At 47.5% G+C, this 18,444-nt stretch overlaps 4 protein-coding genes across 4 annotated transcripts; 2 read left to right on the top strand and 2 right to left on the bottom strand.

The window, feature by feature from the left end:
- Nucleotides 1-558: 558 nt before the first annotated feature.
- On the top strand, nucleotides 559-1,583 carry LOC142593828 (proto-oncogene Mas-like). Its single transcript, XM_075713113.1, has one exon. It carries the CDS (start codon nucleotides 559-561, stop codon nucleotides 1,513-1,515), a length of 957 nt encoding a protein of 318 aa, XP_075569228.1. The 3' UTR covers nucleotides 1,516-1,583.
- A 4,775-nt stretch (nucleotides 1,584-6,358) lies between these two features.
- LOC104026810 (proto-oncogene Mas) lies at nucleotides 6,359-7,315 on the top strand. The gene has a single exon (XM_009491860.2). It carries the CDS (start codon nucleotides 6,359-6,361, stop codon nucleotides 7,313-7,315), a length of 957 nt encoding a protein of 318 aa, XP_009490135.2.
- A 7,307-nt stretch (nucleotides 7,316-14,622) lies between these two features.
- LOC142593767 (proto-oncogene Mas-like) lies at nucleotides 14,623-15,505 on the bottom strand. The gene is given in 2 exon segments (XM_075712364.1): nucleotides 14,623-15,300; nucleotides 15,302-15,505. Coding segments are annotated over 2 exon segments (882 nt in total).
- Nucleotides 15,506-16,991: 1,486 nt separating this feature from the next.
- On the bottom strand, nucleotides 16,992-17,978 carry LOC104035305 (mas-related G-protein coupled receptor member H). Its single transcript, XM_075712363.1, has one exon. It carries the CDS (start codon nucleotides 17,976-17,978, stop codon nucleotides 16,992-16,994), a length of 987 nt encoding a protein of 328 aa, XP_075568478.1.
- Nucleotides 17,979-18,444: the final 466 nt, after the last annotated feature.

The raw sequence follows: 18,444 nt of genomic DNA, 5'->3' as shown, positions 1-18,444 counted from the left end.
TCAACATAAAAAACTACCAGCTATTTTGAGTACTCCCTACCATGTTTTCTGAGCATATGCATAGGACTCTACCAGTTTTCATGCTAATTAAACTTGTATGCTGATTGCCTAGAACTTTCACACACATTTGACAAGATTTGTCTCCCCTAATCCTAGCCACATGAAGCAAAGACAATTGTATATACAAGAGCTGTTAACACTGGGTTGTCTTTTTATTCAGACAAGAAAAAGAGGTACTTTTCAGACATGATTAATCTGAGCTTTTTTAAGATATTTGTTTCCCAATACTGACTGCAAAAATAACCCTCAAGAAATGAATTTTTAAAAGGGAGAAATACACCGCAGTCTAACTTCTACATGTCGTATAGAATTTGGCCTTAAACACAGTGCTTTGAACAACGCTCTGTGCCCCAAGTCCAAACACATCAATCCCTCCCTAAATCAAGCTCTGGCTACAAAGAGCTGGAACAAATCCAGAAACACCACCATGAAGGAAAGTCACACTGGAGTTACCACCTCTGTCCTTTCTGCTTACAGGTCTGTCTAAAAGAATTCATTATGAGTACTTCAGCTATATCAATCGTCCTTCCAACTGCAACCAGCCAGGCTCATGGGACTAATCAGAGTGTGGCTGTGGGAAAGACAGAGGCATCATATGCTGTCCTCAAGTTCATGGAGAGCTTCTGCCTCATCAGCGCTGCCTGTGGGATGGTGGGAAATGGCATGGTCCTATGGTACCTTGGCTTCCGCATCCGGAGGAACCACTTCACTGTCTACATCCTGAACCTGGCCGCTGCAGACTTCGGGTATCTCCTCTGCATCGCCATTGAGACAGTTCAGTACCTGATGCAGTTCAACGTGGGGGTGCAGTTTGGGATATTCCTCTTCCTGGACCTTTTCATGTATGGCACTGGCCTGTATCTCCTGACCACCATCAGCGTCGAGAGGTGCCTGTCTGTCCTGTGTCCCATCTGGTGCCGAAGCCACCGCCCAAAGAACTTGTCCAGCATCATCTCTGGGCTGCTCTGGGGTCTCTCCCTGCTGCTGAACACGCTTGGGTATGGTTTGTGTACCGTTCGCCCCTCTGCCAGGAGCTGCCGTCTCCTGCTCATCACCATCGGAGCCTTGGACTTCCTCTTCTGCACGCCGCTCATGCTGCTCTTCAGCCTGACCCTCTTCCTAAGAGTCAAGTGCAGTTCCCAACACCTCCGAACAGGCAGGCTCTTCATCGTCATCATGCTCACCGTCCTCTTCTTCCTCATTTTCGCTGTGCCTCTGAGCGTCCTGATCCTCTTTGACTTCTTGGGCTACAAATTCCTCTACTCCCCAGAGATCGGCTTTGTGCTGTCCTGTGTGAATAGCACTCTCAACCCCATCATTTACTTCCTTGTGGGGAGCTACAAGGATCGGAGAATCAAGTTCGCCCTCAGGCTGGCATTCCAGAGGGCCTTTGAAGATTCAGCAGATGACAAAGATGAACGGGAAACCCGTGACACAGTAACGATGTCCTCTTAGTACCCTGCTGTGCCTAACACAGTAACACTGGTCTGGAGCTGAGGGCCGATAGTTTACAGAATTTAAGAATTCTGAGGTACTGGGGAAGGCTTATCTCACCTAACCTTCAGTATCTTCACTGTAGATATCTACCCTTTAGCTAGTTATTTTAAGTTCCGTCTGTTGTCGGTGAAAACAGAGAGGCACCTGGACCACAGAATTTATCTGACCTGTATTAGGACCCCATTGAAATTGCCTATTCCTTTTCAGTGGCCGTCAAATGATTTCAATTTGATAAGGTGAAATGTCTTGGTGTCTGCATTTCACCAAAAGAATCCCACTCAGAATTTGCAGCTCACTCAATAAATTTCTGCCTTTCAGAGCACAAGAATATCAAGTTCATAAATTCTCAGTCACTTTTTACTCAGGTCTCTGAAGATGAGATGGGAACCAATCCTCCTCCTGTTGAAATCAGCCACAAAATTCCTGGAAGGAGAGTCTATCTCACTCACTTAATTTTAAATACCTGTATCTCAGCAACACATGCAACCTTTTGCGGCTCACAGAGTGCACGATTCTTTGTTTCCTAACATGAGCATTTCAAATAGTGAAATGATTCCTGCCCTAGAAGTTCCTTTCTTCTATTAACTAGGGAGGTTTCCATACCATAGAGTTGTGATGTAGTAGAAAAGGGCCTCAACCCCTCCCAACTTGCCTTACAACTTTATGCACTGGTTGCATGCTCCCTCTTCTTGTGTTTCAAAGAAATACGGGGCTGGAGTTGCATATTATTTTAGCTTCCTCCAGCCCGGGACAGAGTATCTCCATCTAACTACAGCATGCATTGGGTTGTTATTTCTTCCTCTAAGAAGGACAGATGATAAGAACCCATGGCTTCTAACATCTCCTCTACAAATAGAAATAAATTCAAGGATAGGTCAAAAATAGGAAACAGAAGAAAGGTAAATAAATACCACAATTTGCAACAAATTATTCTCTAGACCCAATCCCTTGAGATGCAAAATGTGATTAATTGAAGTGTTGTACTATCAGACTAGATAACATTTGCTCTTTTAACCTAAATTGATAGAAAAAGGCAACACAGGTAATTTTCTTTGAGAAACCTTACAGATTTCCTCTTCATGACTTCATCTGCAAATACATTCCTAAAGGGAAGCTGCATTCTTCTATTGTCTATTGTGTTTTTTCTGTTCATTTGTCTTTTTATTAATTTTGAAATGCACCACTTAAAAAAATAGTGGTTCACCCTAATGTCTGTAGTTGCTTTTTGCTTCCTGTTTACAGTTCCTGAAAGCTGAAATTTGAGTTCCATTTCTACTATTCTTTAATTTTTAATGCTATTGTTCTGCGATGTACATATAGTGGATTCAGATTAGGTCTAGTAAGGTTTTTTTCTTCTAACTTCTACTGCTGAGGGGAAGAGAGCATCCATTTATCAGAAAACATGTTAAAAATGTTTTCCTTTTAATATCTGTAATGTTTTTATCATTGGGATAACCGAAACATTTCCATTATTATTAAAAATGTCAAAAGATTTTTTTTAAAAAAGGAAAACAATTTGTATTTAAAAATGTTTTTGTGCTCAGAAGAAGCCATCAACTGATAAAAACATACTGAATATGAAAAACTTTCCATCCTGACAGCTTGTCCTTAAACATACCCATCATGAAGACATGCGGCATTTCATGTGAACACATTTTACCCATCACATTAATATGATCACTTTACATCCAACCCTGGACATTCAAAAGGTGATGCCTGCATATGAACAAGCATTGTAGACACCCTCAATCATCCATGGTAAAAGACAAACATTCTCAGGGGTGGCATCTGCCAGATATTTGCAATGTATCTCCTGTGGTCCAAAATAAGTCAGTGATAGGATCTGCAAGGAGATGGGGATTATTTGTAGGCTTTTCCACCTTGAACTAACACCAAAATAGTCAGCCCAGCCTGCCAGGGAAAATGTCCTCAGCATCTGAACTAAGTTTGTCCTCTGAATTGCTCGCTATCCCTCTGGAAGGATGCCAGGGCATCCAGAAGATCAGCAGTCACGCATGAGAAGGGTACGTTCCTCAGGGGCCACCAGCACCCTGAAAAAAACCCTCATTTCTGCTTCCCTGGGGACAGCTGAAAGGAGACAGGCAGCCCAGGCCATAAGTGTTGAGCGTGCTCCTCAACACAGTCCATGTGCCAGCGGCATGCGGTGCCTGCGAGGGATGGTGTCACCTGTTCAAGGACAGCAAACCTGCCTCCACTCCTCTGAGGAGTCCCTAGACACCAGAGTCTGAAATAATCTTTACTTTCTCATTGATTTCAGCAGAAGGCACACGCATTACTGTTGGTATTTCTGCGGTGCAGTCAAGGCCTGGAGGAAAGGATGTGTATGGGCATGTGGACGCTTGTGAACAGTCTGGTTTTCACCACATGCAGGCGAGTGAAAGACTCTCCTGTGCCTTGATTTGGTTCCCTTTCCCAAGCCTCTGTCCCCTGGTAGTTATCCCCACCCTCCCCTTCAAGCAGCTACCCCATTCTCCATTCCAAGAGCTTCTACAACAACCAGCCCACTTCTCTCCCTCACCCCAGCCTACCTCACACACACCTCGAAGGAGCAGCCTTCCCCTTGCAGCCCTCCCCAGCATCAGCTGCCAAATTCCTTCTCTTGCACCTTTCATGGAGATGTGGCTTCATGCCACAGGAAGGAATGGGCAGCAGCTAGGAGGAGAAGGCTACATCCTCTTTGAAAGAGGAGAGTCAGGGTCAGCTAACTGGGGACAGAAGGAGGAGCAAGCACCTCCAGACAGCGATCTTTTGCACTATTTAGGTGCTGCACCAGCTCATAGCCAAGTGGTGTCTTACAGCCCACAGAGCAACTTGGGATCAGGCACAAAGAGCAGAGGAGGAACAACAGTGCAAACGGGCTTTGGCAGGTCTTGCTGGTGAGACCTGAGATACGTTATAGAAACCCCACTTTAGGCCCTACAGGTTGTATGCTTTAAAAGCTTAACTGTCAAAAACACAGTCACCGATTCCTACCCAGGCCAGAAAAAGACAGCACGTCAAAGCAATTGTCCATAGGCAAGGAGCTGTAGATAAAGGACTTTTAGTCCGGTCCTAAGCTCTGTTTAATTCGAACTAAGAGAGGTGACAAAGTCAGGTAACCACAATGTCACAAAATTTGGATCAGGTCTGCTCAAAGGCAACTCCTGACTGCAGAGGCAGAGAAAGATCTTTGCTTCTTCACAGTGTGACACCAGAAGACTGAGGGTCATTTGTCGCCCTGGAGCCAACACCTGCCCATTTCCAAATTTGCACAGCCACATGATGAGAAGTCCTTCCTGTCCATTTTATGTGGCACACAGCAAGTTTATTTCTTGTCTGCAGTATTTCTGTTAATTGCTACAAATAAATTGCGGTGTTTACTATCCTTCTAAAGTCCCTTTCAGCTCAACCCTTTAAGATACTTTATGCCTCTGGGGTCAGAGGTGAGCAACGAGTCATCAAGGAGCTGTAAGAGCGCTGCGCAGTTTAGAGAGGCTCCACCTATCAGAGGAGAAAGAAATAGGCACCTTTTTACACATACTGTGAAAGAAAGGCTCAGAAGCATTCCGGGGTGGAAAGTGAGGGCTGATCATGTCCAGAAAGGACTACTGATGCCTAGCACTCAGGGAATGAAGGCCTCATTGTCTGATCTGTCTCCCTCAGCCCAGGCATATTGGACAAGCCATTTTTCTTCTTGGGGTCTTGGCAGGATTTGGGAAAAGGCATTGCACAGGAAGTGAATTTTGAAGGAAACATTGGGAAAAGGGGTACTGTCCCGCAGACTAATCCGATCTAAACCAAGTGTGATTTTCCAAGAAAGGCAAAACGAAACAGAATACCGTTCCTCTGAGAACTTCCCACAATCTCTACTAACCACTCATTTATACATCCCTAGCATAACAGCATTTGGCCCTAGTACAAATGCACAAAGAGCCTTTCACAGATGCAAGCAAAATCCCAGAGCATCACTGGCAATGGAATCCCTGGCAGGTAATTTTCTCCCCACCTACTGTAGAAGCAACCAGAGAAGTGGAGCAGAAATGTGAACTTGCCTCACAACATAAAAGAAACCCATTCTCATCTGCTGCTGACTTCATCCCATCATCCTCCTCTGCACAGTGAAAACGCTCCTTCCTGACAGCACCTGCTTCATGACATCGCAGAAGACACAAGCTGAATCTGCAGACTGAAACACCTTCCCCGTCTTTTCCACAGAAACTATTTCCCAGAAGATCCAATGGGATAAATGAGAAACCAAGAGAAAGACACTCTAGAGCTGCTGCCAGATCCCAGCTTCTCTGAGAGCTCAACTCAGCTGCACAGGGGCAGAAGGTAAGCATTTGAGGACTGGGTTCAGAAACGCCCCACCATCCACACGTCCTGCAGTGTTCTTTGTCTCTGCCGTGCCATTTTCCAGTCCTCTCTCACAGGCATACATGCACACACAGTCACTACGTAGTCACGCCCTCCCAATCTCCTACTGCTCTGTCTGTAAGTAGCAATGTTTTCTTCTTTTTCTTTACTCTGTTGAACGGTCTCATTCTCTCTTCTTCTGCATGGATGCCACACTTAGCCAATCTCCACCTCTCCAAATTCCTGCATGATTTTGCCCTCTCCTCAACATCTTGCATCTTGCTAGCTGTTACCTACATAGATAGCAACCATGCATGCCCCTTGAGAGCTATCTGTCCCAAGCCACAAAGCTGTAAGAATTGAAGCAATGTGTCAGTCACAAAATGCCCTCTGTCAATACTCTGATCCCAAGAGAAACAGAATGGAGAGACGTATTTGATTTGTGGTCATGACTGAGGAGCTCATAACGCTCTTTCCCCAAAGCAACGCAAGCAGGGCTCATAGGACTAATCAGAGTGTGGCTGTGGGAAAGACAGAGGCATCATATGCTGTCCTCAAGTTCATGGAGAGCTTCTGCCTCATCAGCACTGCCTGTGGGATGGTGGGAAATGGCATGGTCCTATGGTACCTTGGCTTCCGCATCCGGAGGAACCACTTCACTGTCTACATCCTGAACCTGGCCGCTGCAGACTTCGGGTATCTCCTCTGCATCGCCATTGAGACAGTTCAGTACCTGATGCAGTTCAACGTGGGGGTGCAGTTTGGGATATTCCTCTTCCTGGACCTTTTCATGTATGGCACTGGCCTGTATCTCCTGACCACCATCAGCGTCGAGAGGTGCCTGTCTGTCCTGTGTCCCATCTGGTGCCGAAGCCACCGCCCAAAGAACTTGTCCAGCATCATCTCTGGGCTGCTCTGGGGTCTCTCCCTGCTGCTGAACACGCTTGGGTATGGTTTGTGTACCATTCGCCCCTCTGCCAGGAGCTGCCGTCTCCTGCTCATCACCATCGGAGCCTTGGACTTCCTCTTCTGCACGCCGCTCATGCTGCTCTTCAGCCTGACCCTCTTCCTAAGAGTCAAGTGCAGTTCCCAACACCTCCGAACAGGCAGGCTCTTCATCGTCATCATGCTCACCGTCCTCTTCTTCCTCATTTTCGCTGTGCCTCTGAGCGTCCTGATCCTCTTTGACTTCTTGGGCTACAAATTCCTCTACTCCCCAGAGATCGGCTTTGTGCTGTCCTGTGTGAATAGCACTCTCAACCCCATCATTTACTTCCTTGTGGGGAGCTACAAGGATCGGAGAATCAAGTTCGCCCTCAGGCTGGCATTCCAGAGGGCCTTTGAAGATTCAGCAGATGACAAAGATGAACGGGAAACCCGTGACACAATAACTATGTCCTCCTAAATTTCTCCCATTTTTTTGCCCAAGCACCTATTGAAATGGAGAGAAGGAAAGAGAGAGGAAGAACATAAAGATTCCTTTGAACCATTGGATCCTAGGTCCCAGGAGTGGGGGGAAAAGTGAATATATGAATCTAATTTAGGGCTATACCAAGCCATGTTACTAGGCTCATATGTTAACCCCATATTCAAATGCACTTCTGTTTATTTAGATTCCTCCATAGTAAAGCATGAGAACTGTCTTTGTGGCTAGCGTACTTTGCTTACTGTCACTCTCTTTGGGTGCCAAGTTTAAGAAACAGCATTTTTAAATGGCTCTGCCTGGTCTTTGCTTTTTTCTCTCAGCTGTGACTCTAGAGCCAACATTTCAGCTCCTTTTCCATCAACTTTCTCACTTCTAAAGCCATTGCATGGCTCACATATTGTCAAAAATGCCTTTTGAAAACTAATTTCAAAACCAATTACTTTTGGCAATAAAGCATAAAAGCAATCTCCCTTCACACACACACACACACACACACCCAATTTATTCTTTAAAAAAAACCCCAGAAATCAGTTGTTCAAAAAGAGACATGGAAGCAAGCATGCCCACAATGTGGTAGAGGATCAGAGATCTATGTGGGAGATACGCTCCTCTGCTCACCAGGCGTCTGCTTGGATAATGTCCCTGGAGGCTCCACCAGAAGGAGCCTGCCAAAACCACCCTGGCCACAAACTGAAAGCCTCCTCTTAAAAAAAGGGAGGGACACAGAGGCGTGGGGTAGATTTTTGTAGGGGGAAAAATGAATGAAGGGATGAGCTTCTGGCAGAGATGGTGGCGCAGAAGAGCTTCAGAAGCAGCTGAGAGAGACACACACTGCACAGTCCTGCACAGTAGAGGAGTCTCTGCAAGGCTTGGCAGCAAAAGGTATTACCTGGCTGCAGGCACAGACTAGACTTTTCAGACCCTCTCTCCTGGCATCTGCTTCAAATCCCTGTGGGGGTCCCATGAAGCCCTGGCCAGAAGAAATCTAGGACAGCTTTTGGGGATCACAAGAGGAGTCAGAAGGTGTTGGAGAACACAGACAGGATTAGTGCTGTCAAGGACATTCTCTTTCCTGAATGTACCTTTATGGCAGAATTCCCTTATCCTCATTTTTACTCCTTTCATGCACCTTTCAAAACTCACTTGCATAGCAACAAAGGGGCCTTTTCTCCCTCCTTCACCCCCAGCTCAGGCAGCCGGGGATGCTCCCTGAGTGTCACATCTCAAATAGTGTGACACATCCCTGCAGTAAAGGTGACTGGTCGCAGAAATTTGAGTGGGGTTAATTCAACAAATTCAGCCAAGGGAAGAGCTGGGCCAAGGCTGTTGCATGGGCTCTTGGACACTCTACATGGCACTTGCCATGTCAGACTTAATCCTCAATATGCCATTCACTTTCTTTTTTCCCTAAGAGAACAGATGTAATCTGAGACTAGGATTAAAAGGCTCATACTATTTAAGATGTCAACATTACCCCAAACTTCAAAGTACAGATACTATTACTCTGCTTTTTCTATTCAGATTAGTAAAGTGCCACTACATTTTCCCTGGAAATGAACTGGACAGGAATTTGGAAGGTTTAGAAAACAAGGCAGAAAATTTTATGGTATCCAAACAGAAAATGTACCTTTGTCAGGAAGATGAGCTAAGGATAGAAGTGAAGCAGTTGTGGTAGGGAGAGGTGATTTTTTGTTATATCAAACTAACTAAACTTAGCAAATTTCAGGTTAAATACATACTGAGAACAGTTCCTCTGAGCTCATCCTGATGACTATTCAGTGAGGTGACTCCTCCACCATCTCTCACAGGAGCTGTCTCTTACCTTCCATTTTTGTTTTACTCTTCAGAGGCTTTCCATGGCACAACAAAACCCTTGACCCTCTTGGGTTATTCCTTATAGGGTAGTAGATAAAAAAAATTACTACTGCTGTTTGCAGAAAGAAAACCTCTGGGTGCAACATGTGTTGACCAGCTAAAAATTTGATGGGTTTGATACATGCCCTGAGGAGAACATCAGGCAGGAAGGTAGTGATAAAAATGTAAATCTTTCCCAGCTGATATTGCTCTGTGTATGTTTTAGGTGCTAATGAGGAGGGAAGGATGGAGAAAAATCAGGAGGAAAAATAAACACATTGGGAAATCTGATATGAAGATGGACTTGCATGTGTCTTCATTGTTAAAACACATTGCTCCACACAACATTAGACGATAGGCTTTTGGGTTGGTGGACTCAACACTGGACCGAAGAGGGGTATCGACACCAAAATGCGGATTCCCCTCAGGGCTGATGGGTGACTGCTGTTGCACATAACTTTGTAGCACTCTTGGTTTCACAGCTTTGAGAAGAGACAAGAAGCAGCCGATTGCGCTAAGGAGCAAGAGGAAGCAGGTGTGCAGAGGTGCAACCAGCACCCAGCAAGGTGGGGGTGGGAGGCTGGAAACTTCGTCCCTTCAAAGATGACAAAGAAAAGAGGAATGGGAGGATGGAAATCAGCCCAAACAGAAAAATGGCGATGGTACCTAACAGGGGCACAGCCTAAACTGGGTTCTTGGCCATGAGCAGAGAGGGAACACAGAGGGATCTGGCTGACATTAGGTAAAGGTAGGGGGGAAGGGTAAGAACGGAAGAGTGAAAGAATTAAAAAAAATATATCAGTTACAATGTGTGAAAATCAGCTCAAGAAACTGGCTGCCCTCTTCCTTTCAGACTGGTACCTCAGAAGTTTCTCAAATTCAGTCTCATCTCCTCCTGACAGAGCTTCCCGGCGACTGCAGGCCGCGGCAGAGGTAGCGCTGGAGAGGGCAGGCCCTGCGCCTGTGTCCCAGGGGCGAGGGACCAGAGCGGGGAACACCCGAAGTCCGCTAAGTACAAAAAATTTTGTGTGTGTGTGTGTGTGTACTGGGTGTCTGCGGCAAGCCGCTGGCAGCGCGGGCTGCAGGGTCCTCTGTGAGGGGAGCTGAGGGGCTGCCCTGCGCCGGGCACAGCCGGTTCCAGCCGGTTCTGGCTGGTTGCGGCTGGTTCCAGCCGGTTGCGGCCGGTTGCGGCCAGTTCCACGGCAGCTGCAGACCACAGCTGAGCCCTTCAGGGGAGTCTGTGGCACCGCACGTGTGAGAACGGGCAGAAAACACCAGAGAGGCAGAGGGGGAGGGAGGAAGAGTGAGGAGCAGCGGGGAGAAGAGCGAGGGCAGAGGAGGGGAAGGGTGCGCGGGTGCCACCCCGCCGCTGGGGAGCAGCCTGCGCCGGAGCAGACAGGCATTGCCTGACAGGGACGGGGACTGGTAAGGATTCAGGTTTAACAGGGCCAAGTGCCGGGTCCTGCACTTGGAGCACAACAACCCCACGCAGCGCTACAGGCTTGGGGAAGAGTGGCTGGAAAGCTGCCTGACCGAAAAGGACCTGGGGGTGTTGGTCGACAGCCGGCTGAACATGAGCCAGCAGTGTGCCCAGGTGGCCAAGAAGGCCAACAGCATCCTGGCTTGTATCAGGAAACAGTGTGGCCAGCAGGAGCAGGGAGGTGATTGTGCCCCTGTACTCGGCGCTGGTGAGGCCGCACCTGGAATGCTGTGTCCAGTTTTGGGCCCCTCACTACAAGAAGGACATTGGGGTGCTGGAGCGTGTCCAGAGAAGGGCAACGGAGCTGGGGAAGGGTGTGGAGCACAGGGCTGATGGGGAGCGGCTGAGGGAGCTGGGGGTGTTCAGCCTGGAGAAGAGGAGGCTGAAGGGTGACCTTATCGTTCTGCAGCTCCTGACAGGAGGGGGTAGTGAGGTGGGTGTTGGTCTCTTCTCCCAAGTAGTTAGCGATAGGATGAGAGGAAATGGGCTTAAGCTGCGCCAGGGGAGGTTTAGGTTGGAAATTAGGAAAAATTTCTTGACGGAAAGGGTGGTCAAGAATTGGAAGAGGCTGCCCAGAGAGATGGTGGAGTCCCCATCCCTGGAGGGGTTAAAAAAATGGGTAGATGTGGCACTTGGGGACATGGTTTAGTCTAGTCTACCCTTGATTGGCTTAGAGTAGACTTGGTAGTGTAGGTTAATGGTTGGACTGGATGATCTTAAAGGTCTTTTCCAACCTAAACGATTCTAGGGTTCTATGATTCTATGATTTCCTGTGCAAGGGGAACTAGGGACACGTTTCTCCACCAGTTTTAAAGAGAACTGAGGACTTCTGTCATGTTCTGAGGGTCTGCCATAATACATCAATCCCCGTACCTCAAACCCGTCTCTGTCAGAGGAAAGGACCCGTTACAATGCTTTGTTGCTGGTGTTTCTCTCCCCGTTTCTCCCCTTTCTCTCCCATCCTTTAAGAGGCAAAAGGAAATAAGAACTTTCCTATGCCTAGGGCTGTACTTTCCTGGGAATGTCTGTCCCTATCCAGGTCCCAGCTTGGTGCCGCTGCATCCCAATGCGTGTGGGGAAAACTAGAGAGTGAGACCATGACCAAGGGGGCTTCTGGTGAAAGATACAGAAAGGGAATGGCTGGGAACCAGATCTGTAGAAACAATAAGCTAAGGTGTCATTAGTATTTTAAAAAAAAGTAATAATCCTTCCTCTCAGCACCTGGGCCTGAACCAGGTACTGTAGGGAGTCTGACATGGGGTTAAGGCAGATCGACTCCACAACCTCAGCAGCTTTTCACTGTCAATTTTCCCTACAATTTCCATGTGAATGTTTTCTGATTTACAACCGGTCACTTGGAAGTCTAATATTTCCCAGCTGCACCATGGGTGGCATTTGTCCCCTTGGGATCTCTCAGGACCTTTCACAAAGAAGCTGTCTTATGCATCACCTCAAACCAAAGGAGGAATGAGTTCATGAAGTCCAATTTCTTCTGAACAAAGTTTTAGGGCACTCAGCGATGCTCATGACTTGTAATCTTCTCTGAGTAGACGAAATGACTAATGGAAAGGAACTTTGGAAGATAAGCAGTATAGAAAGCATCCTTTTTTGCTGACAGATATTCCTAGCTTATATAGATTGTTTCTGTCCTGGTAATTACATTAATATTAGCACCTACTGAATTGTTTTGTTTTTATTGTTCTCTGTTTTTTTATTTGATGAATTTCATGGATATTTGGCAATACTATTTTCTCCATCTTAAAATACATCTTGTTATCTCAGTCCATTATGCCTATTCCGGAGCTTCCTTAGGATGTTTCCATCATAGCTGTGCTTTGCATTAGAGCAGCGATATATGCGTCACTGGTTTTCTGGGAAGTTCCTGACAAAAAAGAGGGATCTGAGAAGAACCAGAAATACTCATTACACAATGTGTGGTAGAGGAAATAATACTTGAATTACTGTCAAAGACAGCAGTATGTATAAGGCAAATCATAATGACAATAAACAAAGGGGGAAATGAAGATGAAAAATGAAGACAGAAAATGGGGACTGGGCCAAGTAAATAATTTTTTTTATTTAATACACAGGAAGAACCTTCAAGTCAGTGTGGGATGAAAAAGGACAGAAAAGCCAAGTTTATTTTAGAACAGATAATTCCAGCTGTTAGTCTGATATTTCACAGCTGTGCTTGCTCTTTGGCAGGTGAATGAAACTTTCTCTAGTGATTCCAGAGGGAGCAGGACCAGCCCCTGTGTGACTCGCTCAACTACACATGAGGATTTACACTTGGGATATTCTTCTTCATCTGTCCCGTCCAAGCAAATCCTTTGTCATGCCAACACTTTATACTGTCCACATTCCCCAATTCCACCTGCACCTCTAGCCATCCCAGGACCTCTTTCATCTGCATCCCAAGTTAGGTGTCGATTTGCCATCTTTACCCTACCAGCATCCCATGCTTAGTAAGCTGCAGGACTCAGGCACTCCACCTATGCCATATGCATCATACCTTTGCACGTGTGTAAACACTTTGGCTGTTGTTAACAGCGTCTTGAGGCTGCTTCTGGCCCATGAAAGAGCGAAGCTTTAATGGGAGCTGCATCTATGCGAAAGTGAACTCCAGCAAGGTCCAGAGATATTGCCTATACCTACAAATCCTCCCTCAGTTATGTCCCAAGACAGTCATAATGAAATAGCTATTCTACCCTTAATGGGTTTAGTGGTGGACTTGGTAGTGTTAGGTTAATGGTTGGACTGGATGATCTTAAAGGTCTTTTCCAACCTAAACGATTCTATGATTCTATAGGAAACAGCGATACTTCTATTGTTATGGTGATTTTCTTTTTTATTGTTGAAGAAAACTTCAGTTTGAAATAAGATAAAGTGTTTGGGATGGGAGGGATTTGTCTCTAGCCTTCTAAAAGTAGGATTTAAGTCACTGGATTTTGGATTCTTGCAATGCAGGAATCACAGATGTGCCAGTTGACCCCACTATAAAAACGGAGATCCCGTAAACACAATCAGTGGAGCTGAGAGTGTAACTAGGTAAGGGGAGAAGACAGTAGTGAGGCATCATGGTTTCTAGTGAAACCTCTGCTAAAACAATATTGTAATCAATCACCAAAAGTTCTCCAAAACTTGTTAACTAACGTGAAACAGCTTCAGTGAAAGTGCTGCCCTGCAACAAGAAAACCACAAAGGCTATGACCCCCTGTTACTTCTTTGAACGTTCTGATCAGAACATTTTCCCTTCTTTCTCTGATTTAGACCTAGCTTCCAAAAAGCAGATTTAGATTCCTCAAAAGACCATAAAGACTCATTCACTGACCAAAGGAACAAAAGTTTATTAGGTTGGGTCCGGGGCATGAGGGCCCCGTTGCCCACTGGGCTGCCTGCAGGGCTCAGCATCTTCAGCCCCTGCTGCCGCCCCGCATTCCCCTGCCTGAGCACGCCCCAGTCCCACCAGCACATGCCATTTGCACCATCGAATGTCTCCACATGAGCCTGAGGTAGCTGCAACAAACCCCATCTCTGGTGGGAGCCGCCTCCCATGGGCTGTCACATTGCACGGGAGCCCTCCAGGCTTGGCCACAAGTCAAAGCGATGGAGAAGTTGGCACACAGGCTGCAGACCTGGCCAGCATCCAGGGTCACTCCTCCTCCCCTGCTCTACCTGGCCTGTGCCCCTTGCTCAGCATCGCCTCATACCAGGCATGAGGAGAGGCACCAGCCTCGAGGAGACCTGAGGATGCTTCCTCGGTGGCTGTCCCCACCACAGTCCCAGGCAGAGGAGGCACATCACCAGCCCAGCCACTTGCCCCTCTGCTCTGCCCCACGGGAGCAGCCCCAGCCTCCCTCCCCTCACCAGCAGGCATTCAAACAACCATCTCCGCAGCTGCCATCCTGGGGAGGCGGCTCCCTTCCTTGCACGCTGTTTTCTCTTCAAACACTCAGTGAAAAGTGGTTCTCACCGGGCCCCAGAACCAGGGCTGCCGGTAGCTCCCCACTAGGAAGCCAATTAATGGGTTAATGCTCCTTTTTGCAGCCACCACCAGGAATGATGAACTAAGTTCATCATGCTCAATAAATAAGCTTTCCAAAACTTGCTCGACAGTTAAAGGAACAGCAAAGATGAAGAAGAGGCTGGTGAGAACTGCTACGTACAGCCTCCCTGGGGGACGCCTCGGCAAGCAGCACTGGAGGTTGGTGAATAAGATTGAGGCTGACAGCAGTGGCAGGGTGGAGAATGTGAGGGAACTCAGAAGGTCTGCACCTCTGAATATGTTGCCACAGACAGACATTAGGTAAAAATTACAGCAAATAGAAGTTAAGGAAATGAAAAGGCCAGGCAAAGCCCAGAGCACCCCACACACGTGGTGGTGGCATCGGTACCAGATTGGGAAGAGGACAGAGAGACATTGCTCCACACTGATTGTCAGGAGGTACATGCTGCTAAGGTAACAGAAGAGAAACAGGAGGTCAACTACAATGAAGATCACATCTGGGAAGTTCAAACAAAAAAACCTATCTGTGCTGTGTAAGGCAAATGGTAAACAAAAAAAAAAAAGGATCAGAGAGAAGCCAGCAATGCCCAGGTTCAGGAGGTAGACAGTGAAGCCCCCCAGTGAAGGGCCTCTTCTTCATGTGGAAGTCCAGGCACTGCATGACCACCACATTTCCTGGCATCCCACAGAGCCAAACACCCCACCAAAACAGTGCACAAAACTCAGACATAAAAGTCTGTGATTCACAAGACCGGCTGTCTCTCCCATGCGCTCCATCATACAAAGAATCATTGAATAGAGAGAGGTCTGTTGTGTTGGTCTCCTCCATCACAAATCACCCTGCTCTGGGTGGCCACCTTCTCCCTCTCCAACCACCTCCTAGGGGAGACGAGGAAGGAGAAGGAAATGAGGGGCATCAGCATTCCCAGCACTCGACATCTTTCACCACAGCCCCACACCATCCCCAGGGTACGCCAGGAAGGACCCCGTCCCCTGCTGTGCCCAGGACAGGCTCCCACCCCTCCAGCCCTCTCCCTGGCCAGGAGGCATCTCCTACCTCCTGGTGCTCCTGGGAAGAGTGCTGCTGCAGGAGACCCAGCACACGGGGCTTCCACAAGGCCAGGCTTGCCAGGAGAAAGAGGATGGTGATGGCTGCCAGGACCACCCACTCTGTTTCAGCTTCCTCTTTTGCACCTGGGAGACATCACGTCCTGTGGTCAGGAGACACCACTCACAAATCTCATCACATTGGTGACAGCTTCCCCTCACATGTCCCATGGACGGCGATCTTGTCAGTAGGAGATGGCCACATCACCACCTTCCTCTCCTCCTGCCATCCTCCAGCTTTGTCCCACCATGCGAGGGGCTTCTGGCTTTTGCTGTGTACCTGGCGCTGGACCAGGAGACCCTTCACATTGGGAAATCACCAGTGTGTGGATATGCAACAGCATAAGGTCTTCACCTGCTGTCTCTAACAAAACTCCCCAGGTGTCTCGGCTTAGAGATTGCATCTGTGGGTTACACGGGGCTGCAAATGAGATTTTATCTGCAAGATTCTTGTCTTGCCAAATCTCATCCATCAGCATCATGGAGACAGCTCACTTTTCTCTGTATTTCTTTTTCTTTCCCATTCTCTTTCTTTCTTTTTTTTTCTTTCTCCCTTTCTTTCTTTCTCATTTTCTTTCTCTCTTTCTTTCTCTCCATCTCTCAATCTCTCATTCATTCTCTCTTTCTCAGTTTCTCTTTCTTTCTTTCTTTCTTTCTTATTTATTTATTTATTTATTTTTCTTTCTTTCTTTCTTTCTTTCTTCTTTCTTTCTCTCTTTCTTTCTTTCCTTCTCTCTTTCTCATTCTTCAAATTGTATTTTTACCCCATCTCTTGTTGTCTACACCACTAATCCCCCCAACACCTACCAGGACCCCTTGGCTTGCCCATTTTTGCAATCATTTTTGCAGACCCATGCCTTGTTTGGACAACAGAGATGGCCAGAACTTCCCCAGGGCCTAACGTGTCAGACTTTCCCCAGGCAAGAGATCCCCCAAAACACCAGGAAACTCATCTGCTGAGCCAAAGGAACCAGAGTCTATTTGCTGGGGCCAGAACAGTGAGGGTCATTGCAATGAGGAATACAGCTGGTGCCCAGGGACCAAGCCCAGCTGAGCAGGGCTGCACTGGGTCTATGCCATGTGCCCCCATGCTGAGCTGCAGCGTTGTTCCCCTCCCTGGCAGCAAGCAAGCACTGAGTGCATGGGGACCTCCATCCCCCAGGCTGTCTGCAAGGCTCCGCATTCTGGGCCTCCTCGCCAGCAGTGCTTTATAGAGTGGTCTCCATCGCAGTGTCCTCAGGTACATGGCTCTTCTCCTCGCTCACCACTTTCTCTTCAAACACTCGACGGAAGGCAGCTTTCATGAAGCCTTGGAACCTGCGCTGCCGGCAGCTCCCCACAAGAAAGTAAATGACTGGATTGATGCTGCAGTTCAGCAATGCCAGCAGAAAAGATGTATGTTCAGGAAACAATTCATGCGAACTTGGAAGGTTGAGGAAAACCTCTACGCTGAAAGGAATACCAAAGGCAAAGAAGAAGATCACGTTGAGAAGGACAGCAACATAGAGTTTCCCTGGGTGTCGTCTCTGTGAACCACATCGGAGTTTGATGAACAGGGATAGGTTGGAAATCAACATCACTGATGACAAAATAATGGCAATTGCAATGGCTACACATGCAAATACTGTCTCGTAGCTCTCAGCAAAGTTAAAGCTAAGATACATTGAGGAAACAAAAAAACCAGCGAAAGCCCAGAGCACCCCACTCATGACACCTGATAAGTGCTTTGGGCGGTGGCAGCGATACCAGATTGGGAAGAAGACAGAGATACACCGCTCCACACTGATTGCTGTCAGGAGACCTAGGCTGCTAAGGTCGAAAAAGTGGCACAGAAATCCGACTACAAATACAAATTCTATGTATAAAGAAAAAAAATTATACGAATAAGGACAAGTTGCTGTTAAACTCAAAATTGCCAACATGAGCAGAAAAAACAGGAGGAGCAGAGAGAAGTCAGCAACAGCTAGATTTAGGATGTAGACGGTGAAAGGGTTCTGCTTCATGTGGAAGCCCAGGAACCACATGACTATCCCATTCCCCGCAAGTCCACAGAGAGAAATCCCCATACAGACACCTGCAAAGACCATCAATTCGTAAGATAGTCTTGGGCAAGCATATTCAATATTTTTCCTGTAGTACTCATATCCAGAAGTCATGTAGGTCAGAGAGAGGTCTGTTGTGATGGTCTCCTCCATCGCAAATCACCTTGCTCTGAGTGGCCACCTTCTCCCTCTCCAACCACCTCCTAGGGGAGACAAGGAAGGAGAAGTAAATGAGGGGCATCAGCATTCCCAGCACTCGACATCTTTCACCACAGCCCCACACCATCCCCAGGGTACACCAGGAAGGACCCCGTCCCCTGCTGTGCCCAAGACAGGCTCCCACCCCTCCAGCCCTCTCCCTGGCCAGGAGGCATCTCCCACCTGCCCATCCCTGGCCTCCTACCTCCTGGTGCTCCTGGGAAGAGTGCTGCTGCAGGAGACCCAGCACACAAGCCTGGCCGCGAGGCCAGGCTTGCCGGGAGAAAGAGGATGGTGATAGCTACCAGGGCCACCCACTCTGCTTTGGCCTCGTCCCTCATGCCTGAGGAGCAGACCTTTGCCCAGAGATCATGTTCTGTGGTCAGGAGACCCCCCTCACAATCTCATGACATCGGTGACA

Source organism: Pelecanus crispus, chromosome 6 (assembly GCF_030463565.1).
Source record: "Pelecanus crispus isolate bPelCri1 chromosome 6, bPelCri1.pri, whole genome shotgun sequence".
In the NCBI taxonomy this organism is placed as follows: domain Eukaryota; kingdom Metazoa; phylum Chordata; class Aves; order Pelecaniformes; family Pelecanidae; genus Pelecanus; species Pelecanus crispus.
The sequence above is the reverse complement of the archived record's forward strand: the minus strand, read 5'-3'. Positions and strand labels throughout refer to the sequence as shown.

Bases quoted from the DNA above. Each gene is read 5' to 3' on its own strand.
- LOC104035305 (XM_075712363.1), bottom strand. From the start codon at position 17,978: ATGGAGGAGACCATCACAACAGACCTCTCTCTGACCTACATGACTTCT.
- LOC104026810 (XM_009491860.2), top strand. From the start codon at position 6,359: ATGACTGAGGAGCTCATAACGCTCTTTCCCCAAAGCAACGCAAGCAGG.
- LOC142593828 (XM_075713113.1), top strand. From the start codon at position 559: ATGAGTACTTCAGCTATATCAATCGTCCTTCCAACTGCAACCAGCCAG.